Raw genomic sequence first — 23,511 nt, 5'->3', positions numbered from 1 at the left:
ATGATAGGAAGTATATGTTCTTAAACTTATTTACTTCCTTGTTTCTGAAATTTTTTATTTTATGACATATACTAACGGAAGCAACCTTAACTAATATATTACTATATTTTTTATTTTAATTGATATAAATATCTATTCCTTTACTGAATCTCACTAAACAGGGGTACTCAGGATTTATTCTCTATTCAAATGTTTATTTCAAGACTAACTGGGAAAACCTAGGCCATTAAAAATACTGTATTGTTTGCATTTTTTTCTACATTGAGAAAATGAAGCTGTATCTTAGCTCAAAAAATCTCTAATTTTATAATACACTAGCTAGAAATTGTGTATTTAGCAACTGGGTTTTCATTGTTACTCCTTTGCAAATGTCACTTCAAGCCACGATCATTATAGATAAATCAGGTCAAACAAAACTATTTCATTAACTACCACAAACAAATTCTTTATATTCATGTCTCCTTTAGAAGTTAACTTTAGTGCCACTCCCGAATCTACAGTGTGGAGTTACCAATTCTATCCTAGAATACAATTACATTCTTCTCACTGGTCATTGGAGGATTTATGGTAATCTATTTATCTTTGTATTTTTTCCCGTTTTTTCTGTGTGGTCTTTTAAAATGAACCTGTGAGAGCATGTTGATGAATAACATTTTGCTTTGCCAACAACAATTTTTTTAATGCATCACCTATTCCTTTTTCTCTCATATTATGAGATTAGCCATCCCTCCACCCTGAGGACATACACCACAAAACATTTATTAAATGGTGACATGGTTTATTGGAGCAGGGAGCATTCATACATACATATTTGTGTTCTGCTGTTATTAACCAGGGACTGAATTCTATGCTATATAGTCCTTGCTATACAAAACACTCCCAGTGACATTGATGAGAATTTTGAACAAGCAAGGATGGTGGAGCTGGGCACCAGGTCGTGTTACATTTCTACTGAAATCCATAAACAAACAAAATAACCAAACCAAGTGTTTATGGTTCAAAATATTGTTTGTCCAACAAAATTGCTACAACTTGCATCAATTTTTAAAATGTTCACAGGGGATCAGTATTAGCTTGGTGGCAGCAGACTTGCCATGCACTGCAACAAACAGGAAACTAAGCCTCTTATTCTGATTTCCGCGTTCCTTCCTTTTCTCAGATTAGTAGGTCTAGTATCCCTACCGTTTGAGCTCTGGCAGAATTAGTGCTATACCGCACAAGCTGTTCAGGCCCTGGCAGTGGCATCCTCATGGCAGAGCAGTGTAGCCCAAGCTGTTTCAGTGGAACATTACTATAGTGAAGCATGAGCAAGGCTGAGTGCTGGTCATGCGAGAATTCAGCCTCTGCCTTTAAGCTGCAGAGGGCTCTCATACTAAATTTAATGCATTAGATAATGTTCAGCTGAAGTATATGATCTAATGCTTTCTCTGTACTCCCAGGGGATTAGATAATTGATTGGTGAAGCATGCTGAGTTATAGTAAACAACATGTCTGCATCAAGACAGCCATCAAATTGTATTTACTTCTATTCATCATCAACTTTTTATAGCCAAAGCCCTTGGATTGTTTGAAACAGATTGTTTTGAATCATGCTCAGCTGCCTCCTTGCCACCCTTAACGATATCCATTTACAAAATTCACTAAGTATATTGGGGAGGTGGGATAATGCCTTCTCTCTTCTCTCATAATGAACTCCACCTCCCTTATTAATAGCCACTCCCTTCCAGCCCCTTTCCTCTAGCAGAGGAGGCAGAAAAACAGCTGTCTTCACAGATGACATCAAATCTGTTCTCTGGCTGACTAGCAGAGAATGCTGATAATTGGGGCTGTCTGCTCCAACTCATCCAGGAAAGCAACAGCTTCTACTAGCCTGAGGCCTACACACTTGAGTCCTCCCTGCCAGCTATCTGAATGAGCCAGGAATTAATGCAAGAGAGTTGAATGTGATCTTCATGCTTAAGCTAAGAGTCTAATACATTTCTGGAAAAAGAAATCAGATACGATGGACACATTTCTAAAATGATTATACATCCCTTGCTCTGTCAATGCAGAGCTGTATGACCTGGGCAAGTGTGTTAAACTGATTATTTTCAGAAAAGAGATTACATAAATATGGCACCTCCTTACTCAACCAATCTTCTGCCTGCTTGTTGTCAACCACACCTGCTCACTTCATGACAAAAAATATGATTTTAAATATTTAATTAGCTCCTGTTATCCTATGAGGCCAACACAGCAACAGGACAGCTGGATTCTATTCTGGACTGCTCATCATTATGTAAGGGGACTGTTGCCCCCTTACTAACATTCAGTGGGGGTGTTTTGGTTGGCTAGCTCCCAGCACTGAAAGGGAAAGGGTCGATGGGAAATCAGGAGCCTGAGACTGACAGTCCCCAGGAACGATGGCGAGAGGCCAATGCTCCAGGTCAGCCTGATTGACAGGGCGGGCGGGCTAATCAGCGAGACAGGAGGCCAGTGTGGGTCTCGTCCTCCGGGTGAGTTGGAATTGCCTGGGTCAGACTGAGTGGGGCCGAGCTAAGGAGAAAGCAGGGGCCCAAACTGAGCTGGAGAGCAGAACCGTGCCAGATCCAGAGGGGCCAGAGGCGCAGCCACAGAGCCAGAGACGCAGCCCAGGGAGAGCAGATCCTGTGCTGGGAGCAGAGCTGCAGCCACAGAGCCAGGTGTGGTGAGCAAGTGGGGCCAGCCAAAGTGGGACCTTGGGCAAAGGGCCCAGCACAGAAAGACACCCCTAGCCAAGGGCCCTTGCAGGTCAGACTGGGAGGGGGACCTTAACCTGACGGGGGGATGACGCTGGGAAGAAGGGTCCCACCACTCAAAGCCCAGAGGTGTGTGGCCACCACCATTGCAAGAGTCCAACCCGCAGCACAGCCAGGGCCTGAGAAGGAAACCTGGGACCTACAAGGAACAGACTGCAAAGTGCCCTGATGTCCAGAGACACTGTGATGTTCCCTGCCACAGAGTGGGGTGATGTGTTTTCCTTTAACTTTTCCCATTTTTCCTTATTCTTTTCTTTAGATTAATTGTTAATTAAACAACTTGTATTTGCTTCAAATTGTACGAATAATCAGTGGGTCAGGGAGGTGCCCAGTGCAGAGAAGGTACCCCGGAGTGGGGACACCCTAGCCCCTGTCCTAGGTGACCACAGCGGGGTTGGGGGTTGAGCCCCCCAGGGCCCGGCCTTGTTGGGGTTACGAGGACTCTGCCAGACAGGAGAGTGGAAGGAGAGCCCGCAAGGGCAGGGAGGCCTCTGGGTAAAGGGAATGGGAGCGAGGACTCAGATCCTTTCGCTAGCCCACTTCACTGGGGTAGTGCAGAAGCCAGGAAAGTTCCGCACAATAGCGGGACCATTCCCCCGCTTACAATTAACTAAGAGACAAAGTCTCCTGTGAGTTTCATCAGTGTAAACACCGATGGCAGGTATCATAGGCTCGGGAAGGCTGTGCCTCCCCAAACAGCCAGGCATGGCCCCGCCCATGCTCTGCCCCCAGACTCCCCCTCCCGCTTCCCGCTCTGTGGCTCCCCCGATGTATTGGCCCCAGATCGGGCTGCGCCGCCCACACTCCTGGCGCTACAGGGCTGGGGAAGTTGGGGCCATGCTGCCCACCCACCCGGTGCTCTAGGGCTGGAGCCGCACCGCCAGCCCTCCCAGACGCTCCGGGGCTGCGGAGCCTGCAGCCACGCTGTCTTCCCTCCCAATGCTCCATGGTTGGGGAGGCTGCAGCCGTGCCACTCGCACTCCCGGCACTCCAGGGCTGGAGCCACACCGCCTGCCCTCTTGGTGCTCCGGGGCTGGGGGCGCTGCTTGGGGCAGGGGCCAGCAGTCGCGATGGGGGGGGGCCTCTGGGCTCCAGCATGGGGAGCAGTGCCTTGGGCCAAAAGGGCCGGACTGGGAGCTAGCCTACTCCAGCCAGCGGTTCACACACCACCCATGAGTGTAAATCTAGAGTAACTTCATTAAATGTGATATGTGCCAGCAATGCCCCTCTGCCATGTACATGGGCCAAACTGGACAGTCTTTATGCAAAAGAACAAATGTACACAAATCAGACATCAAGATTTATAACATTCAAAAACCAGTCAGAGAATACTTCATTCTCCCTGGACACTCAATAACAGACTTAAAAGTGGCAATTCTTCAACAAAAAGACTTCAAAAACAGACTCCAATGAGAAACTGCATACCTGGAATTAATTTGCAAACTGGACACCATCAAATTAGGACTGAATAAAGATTGGGAGTGGATGGGTCATTAAAAAACTAATTTTCCCATACTAATTTCTCCCTACTGTTACTCACACCTTCTTGTCAATTGTTTGATATGGGCCACCCTGTTTACATTGGCCTGATTACCACTACAAAAGTGATTTTTCCTCCCTTAGTGTTCTACTGTTGAGAATAGCCCACTTCCACTTTAACTGAATTGTCTCATTAGCACTGACCCCCCATCTTTTCATGTTCTGTGTATGTATACCTGCCTACTGTTTTTTTCCACTCCATGCATCTGATGAAGTGGGTTTTAGCCCATGAAAGCTTGTGCTCAAATACATTTGTTAGTTTCTAAGTTGTCATAAGTACTCCTTGTAGTTTTTTCATTAAACTCAACACTGAAGAAACAGATCGACATTTGCTGCACATTTTCAAATGCAGCGTGTTTAAACTCAGGTTACAGAGTCATGTGACTTAAATGCATTCTAACTATACTTATCATACACCTCAGCTGCACCCAGCTTGCTGGTGATGATGTGCAAGTCAGAAAGAAAATCTCTGAGGGTTTTATCCTGAAATCTTACTTTCAGATCCTGCCTTTCAGATCACAGGAAGAATCTGAAGGGTTGGCAAAAACCCATCCATTTACCAACTGAGCACCTAGCCTAAGCCACAAACACATGAAATGCAACTTTTATTTCAGATTACTAAAAAGGAAAAAAAAATAACTAAAACTGTGTCTCAGTTTCCCCTTCTGTCAAATTAATAATCATACTTAGCTACTTCACAGGGACTGCTGTGAGGGTGAATTAATGTTTGTTAAGTACTGAAATTCTAGGATCAAAGGGACTATGGAAGTTCAAGTCTCTTTGCTTTCTCCTTCTTCCTCTCACCTTCCTCCTTCCCAACCCAACCAGATCCTTCTGTTTTCTTCTCACTTCATCCTTCCATTCCTTGGACTTCTAGCTCCTCCTCCCTGTGCAACACACTACTACTTCCCCCACAGGATCCCCAATTCCATCTTTTTTCAACCCCAAAAACCTCTTGATAATCCAACTTTTTCATGCTACCTACCAACATGCTCCATAGACTGTTGCTCATTTTCCTCCATCAAGGCCAACTACCTTTGATGGGGTAACATTATGAAAATAGAGGGTCTCAGCTCTGGAACTCTTCCTCTTAGGCATTGAGTAGCATCTCTGTTCAAATTTCACATGCTCTGTGGTTCTTTCAAGCCAAAGATGTCCTAGCATAATTGCCTCCTCTCTGACTCCAAGGAAGCCCAAAACACTTGCAACCAAGTTGCTGCAAATCAAATCGTTTCTTAAATGATTAAATGCCTGGTTTAATCTAATGCAGGGGTTCTCAAACTTCATTGCACCGTGAACCCCGTCTAACAACAAAAACTACTACACAATCCCAGGAAGGGGGACCGAAGCCAGAGTCCACCCAAGTCCTGCTTCCCCAAGTGGTGAGGCTCGGGCTTTGGCCCCAGCCCCAGCAAGTCTAATGCCAGCCCTGCAACCCCATTAAAACAGGTTCATGACCCACTTCGGGGTCCGACCCACAGTTTGAGAACTGCTTATCTAATGTTTTATATAGTCCAGCCTGTAGACCTAACAAATATCAAATAGCAAGGTAACTGGAGAGGAAACTTTTGATATTTATTAAGATCTCTGGAGAAAAAATGTCTCCCCTCAGTCTTCTACATTCAGCTGACATGATGAAATCAGACCCCCCAAAATAATAAGACTGTCTTAAAAATCATGAGATTTTAAAGAATGCTACATTTTGGGTTCTTTTTATTTGCATTCTGGGTTTTGAATTGTTAAGAGTCATGACTGCCTCTGCAACCCTGAGGCTAGAAACTTACTTCAAAAAAGAAAGAAAAAAGGACATAATGTGAGAGTCACAATAAAATCAAGAAAGTTGGCAACACTGATGTGCTTACAATGTGTGCACTCCAAATTTCATATCAGTTTCAGAGGTGTCACTGCTTCTAGCAGCATTCCTTGTTAAAGGTCGGGAATATTGCTGGAATCAGTAATACATCTGTACCCCAATATAACGCGACCCGATATAACATGAATTCGGATATAATATGGTAAAGCAGCGCTCCAGGGGGGCAGGGCTGCGCACTCCGGCAGATCAAAGCAAGTTCGATATAACGCGGTTTCACCTATAATGCGGTAAGATTTTTTGGCTCCCGAGAACAGCGTTATATCTGGGTAGAGGAGTACCTCTAAAACAAGAATGAACTTTTGAAACGTATCCAGTGTACTTCCCCATTTCATAAGGCTGCTGAGGATTAATTAACTGATATTTTTTAAATGTTTTGGAGATGGAAACTGATATATAAAAGTGTTAAAATGCTGTTACTGGCAATAAAAAAAATTGCCTTCCCAAGTCTTGACCCTATGTCTGTAATGAAGAAAAAAAGACCACAAAAGAAAGCTACTAAGTCATGGCCTAATACCTTGTTAAGAGAAACACTGAGTCAGCTGTATGCATTGGCAGGAAAAAAGCATACAAAGTATTTTGAACAGAACTGAGAAATCAGTCAGCAGTGTTAGTCTTTCCTTGATCTTGCAAACTGGTATTCTTCAGAAGCAGGAACCCACTGAACAAAGTAAACAACTGAATTCAACAAATATACCACACTGTATCAATGGTATATATGGTATTGCATGTATTTCTTCAAGCATTTTTATGTCTAAAGTTTAGAAAATAGCTTTAATATATAACAGCCATTAATTCTGTACATTACCATTAATCAGGGGTATAAAGCTTTTACAATTTTTAATTTTATTTACATTGCCCCAAACTATCTCCGCAAATGAATGTAGTTCCCTCCCTCAGAACAGATCTATAGTTGTCAAGCATGGAGCTAGTCTGGCATGGGGTGACCTTTGGTCGCCAAACCACAGCCATAGAGTACATGGCCTCCTAGGACACAAGTGTTCCAGATGGCCATATTCATTTTGGTCTCAGTAGGAAACCAATACATGCCCTGCCCATCCAACTTGCAAACATTCCCTCTGCAAACATTTACAATCCATGCATTTTGCTATCCAATCACTCTACGTGCCTTCCAGTCATACTTGTGCCTATAATATATTTCTTTTATTTGGTTCATTTTCATTACACACAGTACTTGGGCAGTAAAATAGAGTGAAACATTTTACAGCCTGCAACCCACAGCAGCACAGAAACCATAATGAATTCACAGATGTGATTACCTTCTTCTAAGTTAAAGGCATTACTTCAGAAAGGTCATTTCATAAAATGGGTTGATTTGCTGAAGAATGAACATACCTCAGCTTGTCCAACAGCCAATCCTCCAGACGAACTCTTGTCAGCCTGGTTTAAACAAAGGGTTGCTTTAATTAGTGAAATATTACCAACTGACGGGGCAAATTCCAAAAATACTTCACTACAATTAGGAAAGCTTTCCTTCTATTCATTACTACACAGCATTTAAGAAATAATATTTAACCCCTTGACAGCCATATAGGTATACCTTAAGTAAGCCCCATGCAATCTCCCCCAACTGTCTCTCACAATACTGGCTATCTTGCTGTGGAAAAATTATGGCTGCATGAGAAAGGCTTCTTGCAGATATTATTAATTACAGTTTTCAGTTTCTCTTTTTATTTGTGTTTTTGGCTCCTTTACCAAAGTGTAACTTCCTAGAAAATTCTTTCTTTACAGATTTATTTTGGTGTGTTTATACAGGTTTATTTATACAGAATTTTTGACCCTGTACATTTGATCAAAAATGGGTTGCTTCATTAGAAATGCAATAAGCACAAGAGGTTTTTTGGAAGTCTCATACTGTTTTTAATACAGTCTCATTAATTGTTCCTACCCTGTATGTAATCATCTACATCCTTACACATTGGAGAAGACCTCTGTGTTAGACTGAATGCTTGTCTCTCTCACCAACAGAAATTTGTCCAATAAAAGATATTACCTCACCCACCTTGTCTCTCTAATATCCTGGAACCAACATGGTTACAACTCTACAAACATATATTATATATGTCCTTTACAGCCAAATTTACAAATATAGGCACTGAAGCTCTGCATGCATATTCATTCTTATTGCATGTGCAAACACTTGTTGGCCTGTTTTAAGATTAAGCTAAAGTGTCGTTATGACATACCATGGCTCATAGTCAATATAAACCAATCATTCCTAAATAAGGAGCTTACAGAGTATTAAGAGGTATTTGCTATTACTCTTATTCTGCTCTTTATCAGCTCATGGCTGTGTTTAACTGACTCATATCTTTGGTCAGAAATTATGAGTCTTTTAAATGGCAATGGGTCAGACCCTGCTCATTTTTCTTACTTGAGATGTCCCATTGACTACAATGGAACTATTTATGTGAACAAGGCTTTGACTCTAGGAACCCATCTTCTTCAGTAATTCTGATCCTATGTGAGCAGGATACCTTATGAATTTTTCACTGAAATTACACCTCAGCTGAACTATTCCTTTTATAAACACTACCCTATAATTTAGTCCTGTCTTTCTATTTCCTATCATTTATTGTAGCCATAGTTTATACTATATCTGGATGCCTTTAAAAACTAATTTTACAGCCAGCATCTTGTTGCATAACTTATGGCAAGGTTTACTTAGCATCTAACCTAATGTTCTAATTTTCTACACTCTCAACCAGTTTAAATCCAACAATTTACTTTTTCTAAGAGAAGGTAAGTCCCATACATATGTCATCTCAGGAGGATGTGAATTTGGTTTTGCATTATAAGGGTCATACATTTACATCAGTTGTAAATTTGTTTTCACAAGCCCCACTTTTGTAGATACAAGTGGTTACGGCCCATATTTTGACAGTCAATGGGATTTAGGCTCCTAAATGCCTATGCCACTTTTGAAAATGAGACTAAGGATCCTAACTGATTTAGGATGCTGCTATGCTGAACCCAGCAATGCCTAAATACTTTTAAAAATCTGTGGAACATGTATGAAAAAAAAAAAAAAAAACAGGCATTTTTGCAGACACAAGTTGAAAGGGAGTAGCTGATAACCTAGCCCTCTAATAGGGTTTTGTTGTTATTGTTTTTAATAAATGCTTCATATGAATCTTCAGCAGCCCAAGCATCACTGAAAGGGAAATTTTGGGACCTAAGTCCTTTTCCCTGTAAATAATGTAATAAAGCCTATGCGTGTCCTTTAAAAAAACCCACAAAAACTGAAAATATACAGTTGTATTTCAACTTGATATCAATTGGTAAACTGTTTCATAGAATAGTTAAGCAATGTGTGTGTGACTTCTCTTAGCCCATTGGACTTTCTTCAGTTGTCAACACGTGAGAGAGTACAGAGCAGGAATTACCAAGTCCCACAGAACATACTAATGCAAGTTTAATAAATAATAAATAAATAAATAATTATCCCTTGTAACTCATTAAATCAGTGGCTCTCAACATTTTATAATGATGGCAAGCCATCTGTGGGGAATGACCCAGCGTCTCGAGATTTAAAAGCATGAGCCTCAAGTACTTGAGTCAAAGAACCAGGTCCAATATTTAGAAGCAATAGCTGACTCGTAAACCGCTATCAGAGGTTCAGCCACTAGAGGGTGACAAAGAGCCACACTGTGGTAGCATGGGTTAAACATCTGTAGTGAGTCTCTCTCTTAAAATGGCTTGGAGGATGGATGTTTCCTTGTGCCCATTTGCACCATGCCCTGGCATAGCTGCCACCATTATCTTTTTTTTCTTCCCAATAAAGCCAATGCTTTACCGAAATCCGTTCATCCCACCCACAGACTTATAGCGTGAAGTGCAAATCTGGCAGCCATATTGAGCCAGCAACTCTACACAACTGCTTTTAGAAGAGGGGGAAGGGAACAGTGACAGATCTAACTAAAATTACAGAGGGTTTTGAGATAGGTAGAATGCAATTACTCATGTTGGAATATGGCCAGGATACTTGGCCTAGCACAGCAATGCTCATTAAAAGTTCTAAGGGACCTTTAATACCCAAAGAGATAGTTGCAACATTCAAAACAAAAGCCCCTCAACTACTACAGCTGAAATTTATAAGCAACACAGAAATTATTCGACTGGGACCACAGTAAAAGAAAGCTTATTCATTTTAAAAACTGAGGTCCTTTAATTTCTTCCTGACAACCTGTTCTGGAATCAGTTAAGGTAACAGCAATGTGGAGTGCCAGTCATTAAATTTTGCTATTTAACATCGTCAGCGTCAAATGCCCACAGTTTAACATACAGTAAATAAACAGGCTTACCAATTTTCCATTGTGGCATGTTGTACATGAACAGTATTTCAAAGGATAGAAAATAATGCACACAGCTACGCCTTTCTGAAGGAACCACTAAGAAAAAATATGAACCAAAATCTGCAGTACCTGATAGCTAGTAACATGCCAGTATGATACAAATTCTGACGCATGATTCTGTGGTAAATTCCATAGCCAAGAAATTCCAGCATACAACAAGCTCTACCTGTTTCATCGGATAATTTTAGTCCATTCTGGTTCAAACACCTGCTTGACACATGAACCATATAGGGGAAGAGGAATATAATATGCTTATCATCCACAAATTTCAAAACCCTTAAAAGGGTAGATGAAGAAACTGAGACACAGGTGGGTTTAAGCTAAATATTTCAAATGTAAGTACCTCACGTTAGGCACCTAAATAAAATGACTGATGCTCAGAGATGCTGAGCATTCAGTGACTTCAAAGCAACTCACAGGAACTCCCATGCAATCTTACATCACTTTTCAATGCAATATGTATTCTCATGATTAATTATTTGTACTGCAGTAAAAACACTCCAAAATTGAGATTTGCACTGAGTTTAAAACTAAATAACACAAGGTATAAATCATTTTATTTTCTGTGCATATAATTCATTGAAAAAAACACCTATCTGAATTTACTCAAAGCTATCAAAATGTTACTATTATACAGAATACTGCACTAGTTTCAATTGGGAGTTAGAGGGGAGGGGCTTACTGCAGAATCGATATCCCACATACCACAGAATACATAGCACCCTGAATGCAATGAACATCTTTCAATGGTCATTTTATAGCAAACCCATGGCAAGACCAGGAATTCTGCTGCTCTTTCTCTGACAGCATTTTCCTCTCTGCTTTGGAACTCGAGCTCAGCAGAAAGAGAAATGCCTTCCTGCAGGCAAGAATGAACAATCTCTCCCAATTACATAGCCATGTGTGGGCTATGAGCAATTTTCCAAACATAAAAGGCAAAAGGGAATTTGCTATCCATATATTAACAAGTTAAAACATGCCACCTGCAGATGGAAGGGATCAAAGTGTCTATTTGAGTCACCTAAAAATTAATCCCCTCCAGGAATGTTTTTCTCTCACTGTGTTTTTCTCCAACACCCCCCACCCTCAAGAGCAGAAAGCCAAGCTCAAAGAATGCACCCCGCTTTTTTATACAAATATGATATTCCCTAATACACCACACCCTCTTCTTTCTGTAAAAGAATATGTTTTTTCTCCCCCACAGTCCCCAAACACACAATGCATCAGAGGGCTGATTTCACATTTATTGTCTATCAATCACGAAGCCATGTTTTGTCAGAAAAAGATTCATTGCAGGTTTCTGTTGGGAATGGCATTTCCATGATAGAAAGGCTTTCTTCATCACAGGACAGATCCAACTCTGGTTGCAACTTGAACATTCTTCCAGAGCGCAGAGAAGATGGATGAGTAAAATGTATTGCAACCTTTAGAACACAAAATGCAAAATGTGGAATCCTTTTTACAGATGTAAATAAAACGAGTGAATTTGATGAGGGCAAAAATGTAGGTGGTAAAAAGAAAAAATAGCCAGCCAGTATGATGTATAGACTTAATATCTATGTTCAGTGAGAAATTTACTCCTGGGCAGAGGAGACAGGGTTAAAACGTATACACCATTTAAGGGTTTAAGTAGAACGGGAATGTTGCACAAGCCTTGCACTGCGTTCTCTGCAAATGGGGTGGACTTCAAATGCAGTGGCCAAGCTGAAAATAATATAATAGTAATTATGATTTGGGGGTGGGGGAGTTGGAAAGATGAATCCGTTCTTTCAAACCATAGACCAAAAGCAATATTCTTCAAAAATAGGCGTAGGCAAGTTTTTACTGTTCCCACAAACAGCCCAATTCTCCTTGCACTGAAGTCAACATCAAAACTCCCATTGACCTCAGCGGAAGCAGGAACAAAACCCATAATATACATTTTAGTAACTGGTGATGACAGGGCCACTCCTAGGTGTTTTGTCTCCGGGACTAGGGTTGCCAGCCCTCCTGGATTGTCCTGGAGTCTCCAGAAATTAAAGATTAATCTTTAATTAAAGATTATGTCATGCGATGAAACCTCCAGGAATATGTCCATCCAAAACTATCCAATCCGGGATGGAAAACATTTTCGGTGCTCCCTCCCCACCCAAAACGTACAAGCAAATAAACAAAACAAAGCAAAAGCACCAAGATTTGGATCCCCCAAATGTTGACACTAAGGGCAGCCACTGTGATAACTCACCATTAAGACCAGTGACGAGCCAGCAGCAACATCCCTTCTACATTTCAGTGTCAGCATGCTACTGAGAGTCTGAGAACTGCGTAAGAGAAAAATGTCTTCTTCTGTTTATGATCTTTACTACTAATAATAATAATAATTTGTATGACAGTAGTGTCCAGAGATCAGACTGAGATTGGGCCCCCAATGTGGTCTGCACTGTACCAACTAAAATGCAAGGTTTTTGTAAAAATGAATTGATCCTTATCCAAAATATATTTCCGCTTTCAAAAATTTTTATGTTCAACAACTGGCTTATTTTTGAGTGAAAATAGGCAAACGTCACACAATTTTGATACAATTGGACTAATTTTGAAAAATTGAAAGGAACTGCAAAAAATTGTGGGTTTTGAGGTTCTCTCATTACATTTCCAGTATTTCTTCCTCCCTTCCTCTCCTCCCCCCCCCACTCTGGTAAATAAAGTTCTTTAAAACAACAGTGCTCAGGATAAACACTATTTCAATCATCACCACTCCATTTTAGAATTGCTATGTTTAGCATCAAATTAAACAACTCTGGAGACCTTTATTTGTTCACAATACAGGTAACACATCCATAGCAGGAGTGCCAATCTCCCCCACTAAACCCTGATATAGCCTTTTGTTTATATTGATATGATAACACCATCAAGAGCAGTAGTTAGAGCCTATTTTCATAGTGCTTTTGGCAAGAGGGCCAAAAGTTTATTAGGAATTGAATGGAGTCCATGAACTTCTTTCATATAGGCCACTGAAGAGCTATCAGATGGTAATGACTTGGCTTATATGTCCATTTCAGAGTCATAAGTATGTTCCGTAATTCAGAACCATTCATAAACATCAGAGTTAGATCTAAACATTAAAATAAGAAGCACAGGAGATCTAAAACATCTGAATGTTGTAAAAAAAGTAATAGAGTGTTTACAGTGGATTCTGCTTATTAGCAACCCCTCAGCTCGGCTGCCAGCAAAAAGTTGCTATTATCTGGCTGTTGCTAGTAAGAGGAAGGCAGGTTTGAGAGGCAGCAACAAGGAAGGAAGTGCTGGGATATGCCTTCCCTGGCTGCAGCCTTGCAAATCTGCCTGCAGGGAGGATGCAGCCTGGATGCCAGGGCTTTCCACTTGGAGCAGAGGCGCTGGGGGCTCACGTTACCCTCTCCAAGCATCCTAGTGCTCCACATCCCAGTGCTTCCTTTCCTGTGTTCAGTCCCCTGACAGGGCACAATCCAGAGAGCGCAGGAAGAGGTACGGTGCAGTTCCAGCATCTGGGCTGCAGTTCCCTCTACCCCTGTCCCACTACTGCTCAGCCCACAGCCTCCCCTCCCATCTCACCACCCCTTACCTCCTGTATTTCAGTCCCTGCACACAGGTCGGTTTGCCAGGCTGCAGCCCCAGAAGGAAGCACTGGTATGGGCTGACCACCAGCTGCAGGCAGGTTTGCAGGGCTGCACTTGGTCATACACCAAGACAGGTCCCAGCACTTTCTTCCCTGGGTGCAGCCCTGCAAACCTGCTTGCACGGGTTGCTCAGCACGTCTCACCACTTTCTTCTAGGGCTGCAGCCTTGCAAACCTGCCCTCAGGTAGAGTCTTTCTTCCAAAAATTGTTGCTAATAACCAGCATGCTGTTGCCAATATCCAAATCCCATTAACATTAAAATCAACAGGACGGGATTGGTTCCCAGATAAATGTTGCTATTAACCAGAAGTTGTTAATATCTGGGTTGCTATTAAGCGGAATCTGCTGTACTTGTTCCAGGTAAGAAGGAATGACTCACAAGAACAGCCTGTGTTACTATCCAAATATCATATTTTATTACAAATAAGGAACAACAAATATATTCAAGAAAATCATGACCAGTTCAGCAATAGCTATGTCACTAACAGTAAAATGTCATCATCAGCCGAATATTCTTTTGATCATTGATTAGCACTTGACTCTTAGAGTAGCCTCACTAACGAAGACCCAACCAAAACAACTTCTTACAAACAGTTCACCCATCTCTAAACACAGGAATAAGCAAATTAGTTGCAAAAATTTAAAACAAGTAAGAAAAGCTTGCTTCCCTTCAGGGAAGATGAGGTTTCACATAAAATAAAATGCTCGTTAAAAGATGTCGTTCATATTTGCCAACTCTTAATCTCCAAGAAACACAAACACAGCAGTACAGGCAGTCATCATGATGTTCTACGATCCCAAAAGGGCCTCAACAGTTACATTTGCCTGGAATTTTATATTCAAGCTCTCATACAAGCTGAAAGTATTACAAAAAAGTTCTCGTTCCTTCCTTCACTCAGATTCCATAGAACTTCTATGTTGCTTTTGGCAATTAGTATTTTCACTTTTCCTCTCCTATTTTTTTTTCCAGTGAATACCTTTTCTCCTGCTGCAAGCTGTTCAAACATAGTTAAAGCAACCTGGAAACTCTCTGCACCTTTAGGCCACTAAAGCGTTCTCTGAGGGTTCAGATAATTCATTCAAGTGAGTGAGGGAGTTTTCCCACTTTACTCCATCCCCAATGGGAGTCACAGCAGTATGGAAGAACTACCACACGGAGGAAGAAAATTTTGGACAAGCAACATATCAACTAGAGTTAGGCCTGAATTAAAACTTCACATCTGAATACCTGAACTTTAGGGTGTATGAAATCTGGATTCAAATTCTGTAACTAATGTAATAAAAAAAAAAAAAAGGAGGTGCTACCAAAAAAAAAAATCACAATATTAAGGAACAAATGTTTCAGTCTTACATTACTTTTGCCCTGAGAGTTGTCAGCGCTACTTACAGGACAAAGGAAAACTATGATTTGCTCAGCACATGCCTTTCATTTCTCCCACCGGTGAAGTACAATAAAGCAAGACATTCTATCTGCTTAAACAGTATCATTTCTTTCTAAAAGTTCTTCCCTCTGCAGCTGTACAGGTCAACACACCAGCTAGTCACCAGGGATTTGCTTCAAACAACCGTAATGGTACCCACATGAATGAGCCAAAGACAAAGAAAGTGAGTTCAACGGCTGAAGAATAAATCTACTATACTCTAAATGCTAATCAGGCAGAGCCCTCCTGTGCAAATAACTGAGAAAAGTACCTGTAACTGAAGAAGTTATGAGACAGCTAAGGAAAATAAATATATTCCTATACATCCTGGAATATAATGAAATACTACATCAAATAATAAAAAAATAATTTGCAAAAATGTGTTGCTCTCCTCTGAATTTCTGAAATCATTTTACAAAGATGGATATTACTGGAGGGAATACTGAGGCATGGAGAATCTAAATGGTTTGCTCACAGTTACATACAGAATCAATAGGAAGAAAATCTAGTTCTCTTGACTTTCAGGACTGTGCTCTGAACGCTAGTTAACACTGCCTCAAACATCGGATTAAAAACATATGCTTTACAACAGTTTCTTTTAAAAATCTACTACAATCTTTTAAAAGATAGTATGGTCATTGAGAGAACACACTCTATATAGGTTCTGTTAGCTTAATTTAACAAAGGTGTCTAACAAGCAGGATAATTACACCTCGAGAAATTCCTGCATCAGTGGGAATACAGAATTTCATTAGAAGTGTATGCTTCGAGTGTTACATAGATCCTCTGAACGTTTACATGAAATATTATGATTCCCCAGGAAAGCATGAACCATTCAAAGCCAACAATCATAAATACCTTCTACTATCTGATATTTCCTTCTTGTAATGTGTTTCTTTAGCTTCATATCACTTACTATTTCCAAACCATTATCTGAAACTTGAACCTGAACAGACATCTCAGCCATTCTCATTCGGAACCAATGCTCAGTACTTACAGTCTGGTTCATTAAGAGTTGGCAAATAGTACAGCAGAGGCGGGTGTTTAGTTGCAGATGACTTCATTGACAGCATGAGCAGCTGTGCTGGGCAGAGGCTTGACATGAGGATAAGGTGTTTGAAATCTGATGCAGGATGAAGGATGCAGTTATCATAACAGGAATATTTTTAAACAAGCGAATTTGCCCTTCATCTCTTACCCTCAGTAGTTAAGTAGAAAAAAAACAACATACCACTATGGGCTGTTCCTGATCTCATTTGCATTAGTTTTGCACCAGTATAACTCCATTTGCCTTCAGCGGAATTATTCTGATTCACAGAAATAAGGCCCCATCAGCACATTTAGGTTTTTCCTCTTTCTCCGTGTTCCCAATATACCAAACATGCTCATACACTCAGAATTCTGCTCTCTGCTCCTCAGAGAGCTTGTTACAAAAAGCAGGGTGTTCATTTTAAAAGGTTCTTCCCCAAGAAAATGACAGGTTACATCACACCATTGTCAGAACTGTAGGATAAAGACAGATCAGAAATTGTGGTTCCTTATGAGTTTCAAGCAGCCTGGGGGGAAAAAAAACAACCAAAATCATGGTTTTCTGTTACCAATCTTTCCCACAAACAATCTACTGCTCTGTAAGTCCCTGCTTAATCTAGCACCATTGAAACTAAATTGATAGCCTCTCTCATTTTATGCTATCCTCATCAAATATTTACCCAGAAATCCTCTTATCCACTTCTGGCCATAGCCCTTCTCCAGTCTTCTGATCCTTTTCCAAACTCAGTTCATCTGCGAGTCTACATGGCTTCTTTAGCCTTTATTGCTGTCTCACATCTCCATGTTCTCCCTCCAGCCTCCCAATACTTTCCCAGCCTTACCTTGCTTGTAGATCTGCAGCAACTCTGACCCTCAATGTGCTACAGATCCCAGCATCTCTCTAGTCTTCTATGGTTTTTCCAGCCTCAGCGTGGTTTCTGGCATGTTCATGTCCTCTCCAGTCTCGTGAGGTGCACGACAGCAGGATTGAGAATCTGGGCCTGTATTTCAGCAATCACTGCTCGCCACGCTTCACACTCGCTCTACCTAACTCCAGCATATAAAATGACAAAAATTCAACAGCGCCCGTGTCATAACTATAAAGGGAAGGGTAACAGCTGTCCTGTGTACAGTACTATAAAATCCCTCCTGGCCAGAGACTCCAAAATCCTTTTCCCTGTAAAGGGTTAAGAAGCTCAGGTAACCTGGCTGGCATCTGACCCAAAGGACCAATAAGGGGACAAGATACTTTCAAATCTTGGGGGGGGGGGAAAGGCTTTTGTTTGTGCTCTTTGTTTGGGAGTTCGTTCGCTCTTGGGACTGAGAGGGACCAGACATCAATCCAGGTTCTCCACATCTTTCTAAACAAGTCTCTCCTATTTCAAACTTGTAAGTAAATAGCCAGGCAAGGCGTCTTAGTTTTACTTTGTTTTCTCAACTTGTAAATGTACCTTTTACTAGAGTGTTTATCTTTGTTTGGTATCAGAGGGGTAGCCGTGTTAGTCTGAATCTGTAAAAAGCAACAGAGGGTCCTGTGGCACCTTTGAGACTAACAGAAGTACTGGGAGCATAAGCTTTCGTGGGTAAGAACCTCACTTCTTCAGATGCAAGTCATCTGAAGAAGTGCATCTTGCATCTGAAGAAGTGAGGTTCTTACCCACGAAAGCTTATGCTCCCAGTACTTCTGTTAGTCTCAAAGGTGCCACAGGACCCTCTGTATCTTTGTTTGCTGTACTTTAAACCTAAGACTAGAGGGGAGTCCTTTGAGCTCTTTAAGTTTGATTACCCTGTAAAGTTATTTTCCATACTGATTTTACAGAGATAATTTTTACATTTTTCTTTAATTAAAAACCTTATTTTCTAAGAACCTGAATGATTTTTCCTTGTTTTAGATCCAAGGGGGTTGAATCTGTATTCACCAGGAGTTGGTGGGAGAAAGAAGGGGGGATGGTTAATTTCTCCTTGTTTTAGATCGAAGGGGGTTGAAACTCTATTCACCAGGAGTTGGTGGGAGAAAGAAGGGGGGATGGTTAATTTCTCCTTGTTTTAAGATCCAGGGGGTTTGGATCTGTATTCACCAGGGAATTGGTGGAAGGTTTCTCAAGGCTTCCCAGGGAAGGGAATCCATTGGGATGGTGGCAGCGAACCAAACCTAAGCTGGTAGTTAAGCTTAGAAGTTTTCATGCAGGCCCCTACATTTGTACCCTAAAGTTCAAAGTGGGGATACAGCCTTGACATGGTGGCAGAGGTGGGATTCATTTTAAACCCAAAAGCCAGTGAGATTTTTTTTTCCTTCTAGCTGCTTGGAAAGCAGAGCTGAAGGTAGATGCATATCTTATCTCTCCTTGCCTGAAGGCAGAGGTGTTAAGTTTTTTTAACAAGATCCTTTGTTAAGAGAAGTGTTCAATTAATGAGCAAACGACTGGTAAAAGGAATTTACAAGCTGAATTGTTTTGTTTTTTTTCTTTCTTTTTACATCCTCGGGAGTAGCTAGTTAGAAAGTCTCTGTTAACTCAGCAGCAGCCAGAGCTGAGAACATCCCAGTTTCAGTGAACTGCAGACGGGGTGACCCAGCACAAGAAAACAGGAAAATGACTACCAAAGAAGTAGCTAAAAAAATAAAACTGGCCAAACTAGAAGCAGAAGAAAAAAGAAAACATCAAAGACTGTTTCAGTTAACAAAACTCGAGGCAGAACAGAGAGAAAGAGAAGAGAAAACCAAAAAGGAGGCCCATGAAAGAGAGATGGAGCTGGAAAAAAGCCAAAGAGGAGGCTCACAAGAGAACTATGGAGCTGAAAAAAGCCAAAGAGGAGGCGAAAGAAAAAGAGATGGAGGAGAGAGAAAAAGAAAGGAAGCATGAACTGGAAGTAGCAAGGGCTAGGCAGGATGCACCAGCCCATCCTAGCAACTCCTCTCCAGGTACCCCTTCCCATCCCAGAAAATTCTCCACCTACAAGGCAGGCGATGATACTGAGGCCTTCTTAGAAAATTTTGAAAGGGCCTGCCTTGGATACAGCATCCCTATAGACCAGTACATGGTAGAGCTGAGGCCGCAGCTCAGTGGACCCTTAGCAGAGGTGGCGGCTGAAATGCCTAAGGAACACATGAACAGTTATGAACTTTTTAAAAACAAGGCCAGACTCAGAATGGGGCTAACACCCGAGCATGCCCGTCGACGGTTCAGAGCCCTAAGGTGGAAACCCGATGTGTCATTTACCCGACATGCCTACCACATTGGGAAAAATTGGGATGCCTGGATATCAGGAGCAAATGTTAAATCTACGGAAGAGTTGCCCTTCCTAATGCAAATGGAGCAGTTTTTAGAGGGTGTTCCTGAGGAAATAGAAAGGTACATCCTAGATGGGAAGCCCAAAACTGTAACCGAGGCGGGGGAGATTGGAGCCAAATGGGTGGAGGTGACAGAAAAGAAAAAAGCTAGTAGCAGTTGGAGCGAATATCAGAAGGGGCAAGCCAAAACAAAACCTTATCACCGGGGATAACCCAAGGCCCCAGCCACATCCCAAGGGAAACCCCAGGCGCCTTCTCACCCCACCACACCAGTCTCCACCAACCAACATCGCCCCGGTGATACCTTAGCCGGGCGATGTTTTAAATGTAATAAACTGGGACATATAAAGGCTCACTGCCCCAAGAACCCCAACCGATTACAGTTCATTACACCACAATCACACCAAAGATCCCCAGACCCAAATGCCTCTCTCATACCCTCGGAGCGAAGGGAAACCTTGAGAGTGGGCGGAAAGAAGGTTATCGCTTGGAGGGACACTGGGGCACAACTATCCACCAATCCCTAGTGGACCCCAAACTCATCAACCCGGAGGCTACAGTGACAATTCAACCCTTCGTGTCACAGTCTGTAACCTTGCCTACAGCCAAGTTGCATGTCCAGTACAAAGGCTGGTCAGAAATGTGGACTTTTGCAGTCTATGACAATTATCCCATTCCCATGCTGCTGGGGGAAGACTTGGCCAACCATGTGAAGCTAGCCAAGAGGGTGGGAATAGTCACCCGCAGCCAGGCTAAGCAAGCTTTCACCCCCATCCCTGTTCCTGAGCTGTCCACCAGGGCCCCGTCTGTGTTACCAGAGACCCAAACAAAGGTGGTGGAACTGGATCCCCTGCCAACAACTGCAACAGCCGCAGTGGATCCAATCCCAGAGACCCAGCCAAAACCAGTCCCAGAACCGGAACTGGCAACGCAACCAGCACCAGAACCATTGCCAGCACTGAGTCCAGCGCTTGCAAACCCGTCTACAACTTCAACGCCAGAGGGCACCAGCGAGCCTGACCTGGTGGAAGCAGCGGATAACCCTACCCAAGAGGCTCAGCCAGAGCCTGAGATACCACATAGTGCACCAGCGGACAGCGGTTCACAGTCAATGGAAACAGCCCCAGCACCTGCATCGCTTCCAGAGGGACCAAGCCCCAGTCCACAGTCCAAGGAGGAACTGATGTCTCCAGCATCAAGGGAACAGTTCCAGGCTGAGCAGGAAGCAGATGACAGCCTTCAGAAAGCTTGGGCGGCGGCACGGAGTACCCCACCACCTCTCAGCTCTTCTAACCGATCCCGGTTTGTTGTTGAACAAGGACTTTTATACAAGGAGACTCTCTCTGGTGGGCACCAGGAAGACTGGCATCCTCAAAAACAGTTGGTAGTTCCCACTAAGTATCGGGTAAAGCTCTTGAGCTTAGCCCATGATCATCCCAGTGGCCATTCTGGGGTGAACAGAACCAAAGACCGGTTGGGGAAGTCCTTCCACTGGGAGGGAATGGGCAAGGACGTTGCTAATTATGTCTGGTCTTGTGAGGTGTGCCAACGAGTGGGAAAGCCCCAAGACCAGGTTAAAGCCCCTCTTCAGCCACTACCCATAATTGAAGTCGCATTTCAGCGAGTAGCTGTGGATATTCTGGGTCCTTTCTCAAAGAAGACACCCAGAGGAAAGCAGTACATACTGACTTTCATGGATTTTGCTACCCGATGGCCAGAAGCAGTACCATTAAGCAACACCAGGGCTAAAAGTGTGTGCCAGGCATTAGCAGACATTTTTGCCAGGGTAGGTTGGCCCTCCGACATCCTTACCGATTCGGGAACTAATTTCCTGGCAGGGACCATGAAAAAACTGTGGGAAGCTCATGGGGTGAATCACTTGGTTGCCACCCCTTACCACCATGAAACCAATGGCCTGGTGGAGAGGTTTAATGGAACTTTGGGGGCCCTGATACGTAAATTCGTAAATGAACACTCCAATGATTGGGACCTAGTATTGCAGCAGTTGCTTTTCGCCTACAGGGCTGTACCACATCCCAGTTTAGGGTTTTCACCATTTGAACTTGTGTATGGCCGCGAGGTTAAGGGGCCATTACAGTTGGTGAAGCAGCAATGGGAGGGGTTTACGCCTTCTCCAGGAACTAACATTCTAGACTTTGTAAGCAACCTACAAAGCACCCTCCGACACTCTTTAGCCCTGGCTAAAAAAAACCTAAAGAATGCTCAGGAAGAGCAAAAGGCCTGGTATGATAAACATTCCAGAGAACGGTCCTTCAAAGTAGGAAACCAAGTCATGGTCTTAAAGGCGCTCCAGGCCCATAAAATGGAAGCGTCGTGGGAAGGACCATTCACGGTCCAGGAGCGCCTAGGAGCTGTTAACTATCTCATAGCCTCCCCCACCTCCAACATAAAGCCTAAGGTATACCATGTTAATTCTCTTAAGCCCTTTTATTCCAAAGAATTAAACGTTTGCCAGTTAGAGCCCAGGAAACAGATGACGCGGAGTGGCCTGAAGGTGTCTACTACGAAGGAAAAAAGGATGGTGGCGTAGAAGAGGTGAACCTCTCCACGACCCTTGGACGTCTGCAGCGACAGCAGATCAAGGAGCTGTGCACAAGCTTTGCACCAATTTTCTCAGCCACTCCAGGATGGACCGAACGGGCATACCACTCCATTGACACAGGTAATGCTCACCCAATTAGAACCCCACCCTACCGGGAGTCACCTCATGCCCAAACTGCTATACAAAGGGAGATCCAGGACATGCTACAGATGGGTATAATCCGCCCCTCTAATAGTGCATGGGCATCTCCAGTGGTTCTAGTTCCCAAACCAGATGGGGAAATACGCTTTTGCGTGGACTACCGTAAGCTAAATGCTGTAACTCGTCCTGACAAGTATCCAACGCCACGCACAGATGAGCTATTGGAGAAATTGGGACATGCCCAATTCATCTCTACTTTAGACTTAACCAAGGGGTACTGGCAAGTACCACTAGATGAACCCGCTAAGGAAAGGTCAGCCTTCGTCACCCAGGCAGGAGTGTATGAATTCAATGTACTCCCTTTCGGGTTGCGAAATGCACCCGCCACCTTCCAAAGACTTGTAGATGGTCTCCTAGCGGGATTGGGAAAATCTGCAGTTGCCTACCTCGATGATGTGGCCATTTTTTCTAATTCATGGGCAGAGCACCTGGAGCACCTGGAAAAAGTTTTCGAGCACATCCAGCAGGCAGGACTAACTGTTAAGGCTAAAAAATGTCAAATAGGCCAAAACAGAGTAACTTACCTGGGGCACCAGGTGGGTCAAGGAACTATAAATCCCCTACAGGCCAAAGTGGATGCTATCCAAAAGTGGCCGGTTCCAAAGTCTAAGAAACAGGTCCAATCCTTCTTAGGCTTGGCTGGATATTATAGGCGATTTGTACCCCACTACAGCCAAATCGCTGCCCCGCTGACAGACCTAACCAGAAAGAAACAGCCAAATGCAGTTCAGTGGACTGATAAGTGTCAAAAGGCCTTTAACCAGCTTAAGGCAACACTCATGTCTGACCCTGTGCTAAGGGCCCCAGACTT

General features: G+C 42.8%; 1 protein-coding gene across 7 annotated transcripts in view; it reads right to left on the bottom strand.

The window, feature by feature from the left end:
* TNS3 (tensin 3) overlaps positions 1 to 23,511 on the bottom strand; it is a 434,958-nt gene that overhangs the window by 297,674 nt on the left and 113,773 nt on the right. For 6 of the 7 annotated variants that reach the window (XM_054019057.1, XM_054019050.1, XM_054019049.1 and 3 more), the window contains exon 2: positions 7,543 to 7,587. The exons of the other annotated variant lie outside the window; for it this stretch is intronic. Coding sequence is in view for 5 of the 6 variants with exons in the window: in XM_054019050.1 (XP_053875025.1) it covers positions 7,543 to 7,587 (45 nt within the window). In the remaining variant the exon portion in view is untranslated. The remainder of the gene's footprint in view (positions 1 to 7,542; positions 7,588 to 23,511) is intronic. 7 annotated transcript variants of the gene reach the window in all.

This window comes from Malaclemys terrapin, chromosome 2 (assembly GCF_027887155.1).
Source record: "Malaclemys terrapin pileata isolate rMalTer1 chromosome 2, rMalTer1.hap1, whole genome shotgun sequence".
Lineage (NCBI taxonomy): Eukaryota > Metazoa > Chordata > Testudines > Emydidae > Malaclemys > Malaclemys terrapin.
Note: the sequence above shows the minus strand (reverse complement) of the source record. Positions and strands in the feature narration are given on the sequence as shown.